This window comes from Schistocerca americana, chromosome 11 (assembly GCF_021461395.2).
Source record: "Schistocerca americana isolate TAMUIC-IGC-003095 chromosome 11, iqSchAmer2.1, whole genome shotgun sequence".
NCBI lineage: Eukaryota > Metazoa > Arthropoda > Insecta > Orthoptera > Acrididae > Schistocerca > Schistocerca americana.
Window position 1 is genome coordinate 114,429,177 of NC_060129.1, and position 12,165 is coordinate 114,441,341.

The 12,165-nt window shown below is 47.5% G+C and overlaps 1 protein-coding gene across 1 annotated transcript in view; it reads right to left on the bottom strand.

Moving 5' to 3' along the window:
- LOC124553584 (nostrin) overlaps positions 1–3,650 on the bottom strand; it is a 141,477-nt gene extending 137,827 nt beyond the window's left edge. Inside the window, exon 1 of the mRNA XM_047127433.1 lies at positions 2,290–3,650. Coding sequence (XP_046983389.1) covers positions 2,290–2,427 — 138 coding nt within the window. The 5' untranslated portion in view covers positions 2,428–3,650. The remainder of the gene's footprint in view (positions 1–2,289) is intronic.
- Between the last annotated feature and the right edge of the window lie 8,515 nt (positions 3,651–12,165).

Genomic DNA, 12,165 nt, shown 5'->3' on the forward strand with positions numbered 1-12,165 from the left:
ACGAAACCTAGGTAAATTTCTAGGTAATCGCTGCAACTAAGGCTGTTGGTTATTAAAATTAATATTTATACAGTCGTAAGCTTGCCTCTGATGCGATAGTTGGTGCGAAGAATGTTATTTTGGCTTTCTTAATGTCAAAAGTCAAAATACTGTAGTAGATACTAAATTGTGAGAAAATTAGTGGAAAATATATTTGCGTAGAAGAAATTCTGCAACAACAATCTACAACTTTATTTAGTTCAAACCAACCGTGACGACCCGATGTTAGATTTTCAGCTTCAAGAATCAAACCCCTAGACAAGAAGTACTGGAGCCGTCTCGTCATGACAATCTAAGTAAACTTGTAAGTTTATTGCAATCATTGCTCCTCTCAAATGTTCATAGAAATACTTTGCTTATTAATTACTTTGACTGGGTATTGTGCAATGTGGACAACATTTGGAAGAAGGAAGGAGAGGAGAGATTACATCCACTTACGAATGGAGTGAGAGTGTGGGAGGGGGGATATATATCCACATATATATACTCCTGGACATTAAAATTGCTACACCAAGAAGAAATGCAGGTGATAAACGGGTATTCATTGAACAAATATATTATACTAGAACTCACATGTGATTACATTTTCACGCAATTTGGGTGAATAGATCCTGAGAAATCAATACCCAGAACAACCACCTCTGGCCGTAATAACGGCCTCGATACGCCTGGGCATTGACTCAGAGCTCGGTTGGCGTGTACAGGTACAGCTGCCCGTGCAGCTTCAACACGATACCACAGTTCATCAAGAGTAGTGACTGGCGTTTTGTGACGAGCCAGTTGCTCGGCCACCATTGACCAGACGTTTTCAGTTGGTGAGAGATCTGGAGATTGTGCCGGCCAGGGCAGCAGTCGAACATTTTGTGTATCCAGAAAGGCCCGTACAGGACCTGCAACATGCGGTCGTGCATTATCCTGCTGAAATGTAGGGTTTCGCAGGGATCGAATGAAGGGTAGAGCCACGGGTCGTAACACATGTGAAATGTAACGTCCACTGTTCAAAGTGCCGTCAGTGCGAACAAGAGGTGACCGAGACGTGTAACCAGTGGCATCCCATACCATCACGCCGGGTGATACGCCAGTATGGCGATGACGAATACACGCTTCCAATGTGCGTTCACCGCGATGTCGCCAAACACAGATGCGACCATCGTGATGCTGTAAACAGAACCTGGATTCATCCGAAAAAATGACGTTTTGCCATTCGTGCAGCCAGGTTCGTCGTCGAGTACACCATCGCAGGCGCTCCTGTCTGTGATGCAGCGTCAAGGGTAACCGCAGCCACGGTCTCCGAACTGATAGTCCGTGCTGCTGCAAACGTTGTCGAACTGTTCGGGCAGATGGTTGTTGTCGTGGAAATGGCCCGCATCTCGTGGACGTGCGGTAGCGTTCTCGCTTCCCACGCCCGGGTTCCCGGGTTCGATTCCCGGCGGGGTCAGGTTTTCTCTGCCTCGTGATGGCTGGGTGTTGTGTGCTGTCCTTAGGTTAGTTAGCTTTAATTAGTTCTAAGTTCTAGGCGACTGATGACCTCAGCAGTTGAGTCGCATAGTGCTCAGAGCCATTTGAGCCATTTTGTCGTGGAAATGTCCCCATCTGTTGACTCAGGGATCGAGACGTGGCTGCACAATCCGTTACAGGCATGCGGATAAGATGCCTGTCATCTCGACTGCTAGTGATACGAGGCCGTTGGGGACCAGCACGGCGCTCCGTATTACCCTCCTGAACCCACCGATTCCATATTCTGCTAACAGTCATTGGATCTCGACCAACGGGAGCAGCAATGTCGTGATACGATAAACTTCAATCGCGATAGGCTACAATCCGACCTTTATCAAAGTCGGAAACGTGATGGTACGCATTTCCCCTCCTTACACGAGGCATCACAACAACGTTTCACCAGGCAACGCCGGTCAACTGCTGTTTGTGTATGAGAAATCAGTTGGAAACTTTCCTCATGTCAGCACGTTGTAGGTGTCGCCACCGGGGCCAATCTTGCGTGAATGCTCTGAAAAGCTAATCATTTGCGTATCACAGCATCTTCTTCCTGTCGGTTTAATTTGGCGTCTGTAGCAATTTTAATGGCCAGTAGTGTAGACAGTTAGATAGATAGATAGGTAGATAGATAGATAGATAGATAGATAGAGAGAGAGAGAGAGAGAGAGCAATGAAGGTAGGTGAGAGAGCGAAGCTCGACAGACATAGACGGAGGCTTTACAGTTTTACAGTGATCGTGGTATATGTTGTGCGGACCTTCTCCTCGGCTGGCGCCCGGAACTTGTCCCTGGAGCGCGCGCTGGAGCGGCGCCGCCCCCGCAGCAGGAGCCTGGAGTCCACGTCCGCCCCCACCACGATGACCAGCGTCGCGGCGCTGGCAGACCTCCGTCGCATTGCAGCGACGTCTGTCCCTCTCACCTCAAGGCGACACGGCACGGGGAAAAGCAACCGCCGCCTTACTACACCCTGCCGCTCGTCACTGTTATCTTTGCTCGCTGACAGCACGCCACACCACGCTACACTCCCTGATGACACACGCCTCGGTAATACCTTTGCTCACGCACCGCTGGAACCACTCAAGTCAGCTGCGACGCACCTCCCCAACTCGCAAACACAAGTTCCCCTAACAAGTAAACAGAAACTTCACTCTCTTGTACACTGTCACCACGTTCCACAAATATCTCTCGCTCCAAAATTTCCCTTACTTCCACAGGAAATAGAAAATCACTTCAGCAATAGCTCTACGGCAAAACATCCCTTCAATGAAGATAATCTTTCCTGACATCTCTCATAACAAAAACGGTGTTTCTACAAATTGTAGCAGTAACATCCCTGGTGGTACTCTAGCAATGTCTGTGGGCTGAAGCGCACATAGCTACTATCTCTGGATCACACATTTATCAGTAATATCTCTGCTCAACTCAATCTCACGGTGTGTAATCTTTACAACAGGACCTTGTAAATAAATCAGGAGCTTAATATGCCTCGTGCATACTACTAGGTCTCGTAGATATCTGTAGAAGATGACATCGCTAATATCTGAGGATGAAGGATTCTTCAATATAACCTCTGCTCATGCAAGTAACTAACCATTATTTGTGTTCACTGCAACACAGTTGAGATGGCTCATCTTTTCTGAGCACAGGATCTCCATTCAAATCTCAGCTGGCTGAAGACTGACACAGCACTAATATCTCTGGACAGCATAGAGACACTACGTTGCATTAATATCGCTGGACAGCTACACTGCAACACAGTTCAGATGACGCATCTTTTCTGAGCACAGGATCTCCACACTACAAGTAAACTCAAATCTCAGCTGGCTGAAGACTGACACAATACTAATATCTCTGGACAGCACAGAGACATTACGTTGCATTAATATCGCTGGACTGCAAAATTTCCCCTTATTTCACTTAGAAATGGAAAGGCAGCATGCCCATAGTTGTACCATAAAACACCACTGCAATGAAGGTAGACTTCCCTGACATTTCTAATAACAAAGATGATCTCGTACATATTACTTCGGTAACATCTCTGCTATAGTAATATCTGTGGGCTTCGAAAGAGGGCACTGGTAATGACTCTGGAGAGGGGATCTTAACGTCACTTCTGTTTGTTGCAAACCTCAACGTACTGCGTACATGGGCTAGAAAACGGATCGTCATAATAACACAGGTTGCTACAGTGCCAACATTACACTGTATATCCAAATACACACAGAAAAAGTCTCCTCTGTTTTGGGAAATCTTTTCAACAGCTCCGCAGGCTGTGGTTGAATTGAACACTTTCAACTGCAGTTATTGCAGTTAGCTCGAATGCACAAGAAATTTTGCAAAATTTTCTTCGGGTGCAGGTCACGGCGAAGCCAGCGCTTTCGAAAATTACGAAAGGAAAGCCAAAACTGAACTTCTTCAGGAGGGTCGATATTCCGTCCAGCTGTTCTTGAAAAGAGATCTTCAAGGACGCGGAGGAGAAACTGTGATGTGGGAAACAGCAAAAGTCGTTCTCTCCAGATGAAAGTCCCGGGCTCCCACGCTCCGTACTTGTGAGAAAATATTCAGTGAAGTTCACTGGTTCCGATGTCTACCTTCTCATCAATGAAACCTCAATACACAACAGTATCGTCTATAAACGGATCACTGCATCGCTCTGAAGATGACCCATTTTGCTTCAGCACCGCCGCACCTACAGAGAAGAGAACATTAAAACTCAACCTTATTTAACCGATATCTACAAGAAAGCTACCACAAAAGTAGGAATAGTTTCAACATTCAAAATTCGATTCCTCCAGTTCCCTTCCTTCTAGGAAATTTCGTGTGCAGATTTTTACGGGTGCGAAGATTCAGAGGGCTAAAGGGTCTACCAGGGCTATTTACGGAGACCAACGCAAGTTTAGTTGAGCAATGGAACGGAAAGAATATATAGACAACGATACGTTCGAAGCGCCATAAGGTTCTTCGCAGATAGTGCCTACGACAAACATACACTCCTGGAAATTGAAATAAGAACACCGTGAATTCATTGTCCCAGGAAGGGGAAACTTTATTGACACATTCCTGGGGTCAGATACATCACATGATCACACTGACAGAACCACAGGCACATAGACACAGGCAACAGAGCATGCACAATGTCGGCACTAGTACAGTGTATATCCACCTTTCGCAGCAATGCAGGCTGCTATTCTCCCATGGAGACGATCGTAGAGATGCTGGATGTAGTCCTGTGGAACGGCTTGCCATGCCATTTCCACCTGGCGCCTCAGTTGGACCAGCGTTCGTGCTGGACGCGCAGACCGCGTGAGACGACGCTTCATCCAGTCCCAAACATGCTCAATGGGGGACAGATCCGGAGATCTTGCTGGCTAGGGTAGTTGACTTACACCTTCTAGAGCACGTTGGGTGGCACGGGATACATGCGGACGTGCATTGTCCTGTTGGAACAGCAAGTTCCCTTGCCGGTCTAGGAATGGTAGAACGATGGGTTCGATGACGGTTTGGATGTACCGTGCACTATTCAGTGTCCCCTCGACGATCACCAGTGGTGTACGGCCAGTGTAGGAGATCGCTCCCCACACCATGATGCCGGGTGTTGGCCCTGTGTGCCTCGGTCGTATGCAGTCCTGATTGTGGCGCTCACCTGCACGGCGCCAAACACGCATACGACCATCATTGGCACCGAGGCAGAAGCGACTCTCATCGCTGAAGACGACACGTCTCCATTCGTTCCTCCATTCACGCCTGTCGCGACACCACTGGAGGCGGGCTGCACGATGTTGGGGCGTGAGCGGAAGACGGCCTAACGGTGTGCGGGACCGTAGCCCAGCTTCATGGAGACGGTTGCGAATGGTCCTCGCCGATACCCCAGGAGCAACAGTGTCCCTAAGTTGCTGGGAAGTGGCGGTGCGGTCCCCTACGGCACTGCGTAGGATCCTACGGTCTTGGCGTGCATCCGTGCGTCGCTGCGGTCCGGTCCCAGGTCGACGGGCACGTGCACCTTCCGCCGACCACTGGCGACAACATCGATGTACTGTGGAGACCTCACGCCCCACGTGTTGAGCAATTCGGCGGTACGTCCACCCGGCCTCCCGCATGCCCACTATACGCCCTCGCTCAAAGTCCGTCAACTGCACATACGGTTCACGTCCACGCTGTCGCGGCATGCTACCAGTGTTAAAGACTGCGATGGAGCTCCGTATGCCACGGCAAACTGGCTGACACTGACGGCGGCGGTGCACAAATGCTGCGCAGCTAGCGCCATTCGACGGCCAACACCGCGGTTCCTGGTGTGTCCGCTGTGCCGTGCGTGTGATCATTGCTTGTACAGCCCTCTCACAGTGTCCGGAGCAAGTATGGTGGGTCTGACACACCGGTGTCAATGTGTTCTTTTTTCCATTTCCAGGAGTGTATTACTTCCTCCTACAAATCTCTCGCGAAATGATCACAGTCGGACTCTCAGAAAAATTGGAGCTCATACGGAATTACAGCACAGTTAGCTTAAAGGGTCAGGCATCCAAGTTGTTGACAATAATAATATACACGTGGATAGAAACTTGTTACATCGCGATCATATTGGTTTTCTAAACAGTAAAGGCAGTGGAGACGCAGTTCTGACGTGGACTTGATAACGGAAGAATGGTTCAAATGGCTCTGAGCACTATGGGACTTAATATCAGAGGTCATCAGTCCCCTAGAACTTTGAACTACTTAAATCTAAGGACATCACACACATCCATGCCCGAGGCAGGATTCGAACTTGTGACCGTAGCGGCAGCGCGGTTCCGGACTGAAGCGCCTAGAACCGCCTTGCCACAACGGCCGGAGACAACGGAAGAAAGAGTTAAGAAAAATCGGACACGTTTATATGATTGGTTGAGCTCAAAAAGCCGTTCCACAGTGTAAAATGGTGCAAGATGTTCACAGTTCTTGGCAAAACAGGAGTAAAATACATAGGTAAAGACGGATAACATACAATGTGTATAAATAGGATTAGGAAACAATGAGTATGGAAGACTAAGAACGAAATACTCGGATTGAAAAACGGTAGAAGACCGGGATGTAGTAATTCGCCCCTATTGTTAAATCTGTACATCGGAGAAGCACTGATGGAAATAAAAGTATAGGTATGGGATTAAAATTCAGTGTGGAAGAATGCCAATGGTAAGATTCGCTGAAGACATTGCTATCCACTGTGAAAGTGAAGAAGAATTTTGAATGGAATGAAGTCTTAATTTGTGCAGAACGTGGACTAAGAGTAAATCGAAGAAAAGCGAAAGTAATGAATAGCACAAACGAGGTTACCGAAAATATATTATCAAAATTGATGACCACAAATAGGCGAAGCAATTAAAACATTTCAGGACGAAAACAGCAAGGAGGACGTAAAAAAATGCAATAGTACAGGTAAAAATGGCATTTCTGGCCAAGAGAAGTGTAGTGGAGTCAAATGTAGGCCTCAATATCAACAAGAAATTTCTGGGATGGTTCATTTGGAGCAGAGATGTTGTATGGTAGTGAAACATGGGCTGTACGAAAGTAGGAGAAGAATGTTGAAAATAAGGTGGACTGATAAGGCACCGAATGGAGAGATTCTCTGCAGAATCGGTGAAGAAAGAACTCGTATGGGAAAAAGAAGAAGGGAAGATATGACAGGACATCAGGAAATAAGATTCTTGGTACTAGAGGGAGCTGTAGAGGTTCAAACTGTAGTGGAGGACGGAGATGGGAAAACATCCAACGAATAATTGAGAGCGTAGGGTGGATGTGCTGCTCTGAGTTAAACAGATTAGGGCAGAAGAAGGATTCACGGCGGACCGCATCAGACCAGTGAGAAAACTGTAAAAAAAAATCCAGTCGTTCTTCCCACGCATCATTCACAAATTGCACAAGAAGCGAAGAGGGAAAACGTGGATTGCGGAATATAGATGTTGATGTACAGTTAGATATGGATGCTGTTGTATACAGTGCATTCGCAACGTTAGAGAAATGCAACGAGGATCGACGCTTGGAGCAGGGAATGGCTGCTACCCCTCAACATAAACAAAATCGTCTTTCCATTAACAGGCAGGAAGAACTATCACTGAATTTTTCTTAAAGAATCAAGTTTGTCAGCAGCGCTAACAATTATTTTTATTGCTATTACCGGTTTCGACAGGTCTATTCTGTCATCATCAGATCTTGATCACAGCGTAGACCTGTCGAAACTGGTAATAGCAATAAACAGAATTACTAGCGATCTTGGCAAACTTGATTCTTCAGGAATAATATAACCTTCAGATGGCCCCCAAAGATTGACGCAATATCAAACAAACATCAAAAGTATCCGGACACCACCAAAAACATACGTTTTTCATATTAGGTGCATTGTGCTGCCACCTCCGTATCAGCGACCTCAGCAGTCATTAGACATCGTGAGAGAGCAGAATGGAGCGCTCCGCTGAAATGACGGATTTCGAACATGGTCAGGTGATTGGGTGTCACTTGTGTCATACGTCTGTACGCGAGACTTCCACACTCCTAAACGTCCCTATGTCCACTGTTTCCGATGTGGTAGTGAAGTGGAAACGTGAAGGGACACGTACAGCACAAAAGCGTACAGGCTGACAGCTGGAGAGGATCGTAATGTGTAATAGGCCGACATCTGTCCAGATCACCACAGAGGATTTCTAAACTGCATCAGGATTCACTGCAAGTACTATGACAGGAAGGTGGGATGTGAGAAAACTTGGATCTCATGGTCGAGCGGCTGTTCATAAGCTACGCATCACGCCGCTAAATGCCGAACGACGCCTCTCTTGGTGCAAGGAGCGTAAACACTGCACGATGGAACAGTGGAGAAACGTTGAGTGGAGTGACGAATCGCGGTACACAATGTGGCGATCCGATGGCAGGGTGTGGGTATGGCGAATGCCCGGTGAACGTCATCTGGCAGCGTATGTAGTGCCAACAGTAAAGTTCTGAGGCGGTGGTGTTATGGTGTGGTCGTGTTTTTTATGGAGGGGGCTTGCAGCCCTTGTTGTTTTGCGTGGCACTATCACAGCACACGCCTACATTAATTATTTAAGCAGCTTCTTGCTTCCCACTGTTGAAGAGCAATTCGGGGATGGCGATTGCATCTTTCAGCACGATCGAGCACCTGTTCATAATGCACAGCCTGTTGCGGAGTGGGCCGGCCAGTGTGGCCACGCGGTTAAAGGCGCTTCAGTCTGGAACCGCGCGACCGCTACGGTCGCAGGTTCGACTCCTGCCTCGGGCATGGATGTGTGTGATGTCCTTAGGTTAGTTAGGTTTAAGTAGTTCTAAGTTCTAGGCGACTGATGTTAAATCCCATAGTGCTCAGAGCCATTTGAACCATTTTTTTTTTGTTGCGGAGTTGTTACACGACAATAATATTCCTGTAATGGACTGGCCTGCACAGAGTCCTGACCTGAATCCTATACGATTTGGAACGCCCGGCCCCACCGACCGACATCGATACCTCTCCTCAGTACAGCACTCCGTGAAGAATGGGCTGCCATTCCCCGAGAAACCTTCCAGCAGCTGATTCAACGTATGCTGTCATCAAGGCTAAGGGTGGGCCAACACCGTACCGAATTCGAGCATTACCGATGGAGGGCGCCACGAACTTGTAAGTCATTTTCAGCGGATACTTTCGGTCACGTAGTATATCTGTCATGGTATGACTACACGAAACAGACATATCCATTAACCATCTGGTAGTATGCATACGGAGCGACCATATTATAAAACTAATCTACGAACTGATTTCTACTACTTCTAGCTTTACTAGCACGATGCGTTTCGCCAGGAAGGTGCTGTCATCAGGTGCATAACACTTGTATATGCATTACATAAATCTGACACGCGACTGTGAAGTCTGCAAGGCACCTGGATAATTAATGGCGAAAGTAAAGCTGCGAGGGCTGGATATATCGGACAAATTCGAGCCCCAGTCCAACACACAGTCGTAATGCGCCGTGAAGTTTAAGATCAACGAATACCATACGGTGTGGGTGAAGGTTTCACTGTGCAAAGCTACTGTCTGTATCTGTGCGAGCCGGCTGGGAATAAGCTCTCCTAATCTCCCTCTGTGTACCCTGAATCCCAGGCCACCTCGTTAGGTCCCGCCTCCCACGCCTCCTACAGTCTTTACACTCTCGCCGCCTTTGTTGGCGCTTCACTCACTTTCCAGGGTCCAGGCCTCTCCATGGACCACATCCTCTCCAGAAAACCGCTGCTCGCTGCTTTCTCTCCGCCTTCCAGTGGGCAAAAGGTTCCACGAGCGAGCGGAGGACGTCTCGGCACAAGTGAAAATACGACTAAGCTCTCACCCTGAAGATGATGATTGCAAGTACGGTCGAAACGCCGCTTGGACTGGCAGTTGATCCAGTACATAATTACAGCCCACTTTACACCGAAGCGAAGGCAAGCGAACGACAATTCTGTCTGGTATAAACGTTAGGTGCGCGTCAGCAAACAACACCCCGTCGTGTTCGGTTCGAATTCGCTTGTGTTCCGCTCGTTGTCGGTAGTTTAGCCAACCATCAAAGGAAGCCTGCGTGCTCTCCGCTTCGGCGCTAGTAGTACGGAAAGTTTTCGTTTCCTGTCTTATCTACTTCTGTTGTTGTTGTCGTTGACATGAGTTGCTGAGCGATGGATTAGCCCGAAGGGAATGTAATGTTACTGCCACAAGGAATACACAGGGTGATTCCGTGATGGTGTTAAGAAATTTCAGGGATGATGGCGAAGCGTAAATGTACTCGTATCAATCTGAAATAAGGGACCTTGGACCGGAAACGTCCGAGCCGTAAGTTACAAGTGAAAGCTACTGCGAAACATATCTCCCCCATCGAAAAAATGTCCATACCTCTTACGGTGCACATTGTACAGCCCACGTTTACTAGGCATTTTTATCCTCTTTTTGTAAATATCACCTCCTTCCAAAATACGGAAAGCGAAAGGCTCCGAGTAGAAGAGATGTTTCACAATAGCGCAGATGAACGAGTGCTCATAGCTAGACTTGCCCTCTACGAAAACTACGGTTCGATAGTACACAGGGTGTTACAAAAAGGTACGGCCAAACTTTCAGGAAACATCCCTCACACACAAATGAAGAAAAGATGTTATGTGGACATGTGTCCGGAAACGCTTAATTTCCATGTTAGAGCTAATTTTAGTTTCTTCCACCTACGCTCAATGGAGCACGTTATCATTTTCATACGGGATACTCTACCTGTGCTGCTAGAACATGTGCCTTTACAAGTACGACACAACATGTGGTTCATGCACGATGGAGATCCTGCACATTTCTGTCGAAGTGTTCGTACGCTTTTCAACAACAGATTCGGTGACCGATGGGTTCGTAGAGGCGGACCAATTCCGTGGCCTCCACGCTCTCCCGACCTCAACCCTCTTGACTTTCATTTATGGGGGCATTTGAAAGCTCTTGTCTACGCAACCCCGGTACCAAATGTAGAGACTCTTCGTGCTCGTATTGTGGACGGCTGTGATACAATACGCCATTCTCCAGGGCTGCATCAGCGCATCAGGGATTCCGTGCGACGGAGGGTGGATGCACGTATCCTCGCTAACGGAGGACATTTTGAACATTTCTTGTAGCAAAGTGTTTGAAGTCACGCTGGTACGTTCTGTTGCTGTGTGTTTCCATTCCATGATTAATGTGATTTGAAGAGAAGTAATAAAATGAGCGATGGCCGTCGTGGCCGTGCGGTTCTAGGCGCTGCAGTCCGGAACTGCGGGACTGCTACGGTCGCAGGTTCGAATCCTGCCTCGGGCATGGATGTATGTGATGTCCTTAGGTTAGTTAGGTTTATGTAGTTCTACGTTCTAGGGGACTGATGACCTAAGATGTTAAGTCCCATAGTGCTCAGAGCCATTTGAACCATTTGAATAAAATGAGCTCTAACATGGAAAGTAAGCGATTCCGGACACATGTCCACATAACATATTTTCTTTCTTTGTGTGTGAGGAATGTTTCCTGAAAGTTTGGCCGTACCTTTTTGTAACACCCTGTATAAACTATATAAATGACGTAGTAAATGGTAGGATCACCGATATTACTGGTAGCATTGGGAGGTAAATGACTGTGACTTGAGCCTCCCTTCCGGTATACCGTTCGCCTGGTGCAAGTCTTTCGATCTGACGCCACTTCGGCGACTTGCGCGTCAATGGGGATGAACACCCAGTCTCTGAATGGAGAAAATCTCCGACTCAGCCGGGAATCGAACCCGGGCCATTAGGATTGACATTGTGTCGCGCTGACCACTCAGCTACCGCAGGCGGAGATTGGGAGGTAAAGAACTACGAATAAATGTGTAAGAAACGAAAAGGGAGCTGACGACTTGGCTCCCCTTTTGTTTTTTGTTTTGGTTGTTTGTCTTGCACATAATTCGTACAGTGTTAGTCCAAGGCGTATTCTACGTATATATTTACGAAATATAAATAGGTAATCGCGTAAATTCTGCTCTTTTATGTAACCAAAGCAAGTACTTTGATGCAAGGTGGTCGCAGGTTGTGTTCCAAAAACGAACAGCATAGAGACAGGGGTGATGACACTTTCTGCAGGAACTGACCACCATTTTGCAGGGCAATGCCCAAGCACGTACAGTGC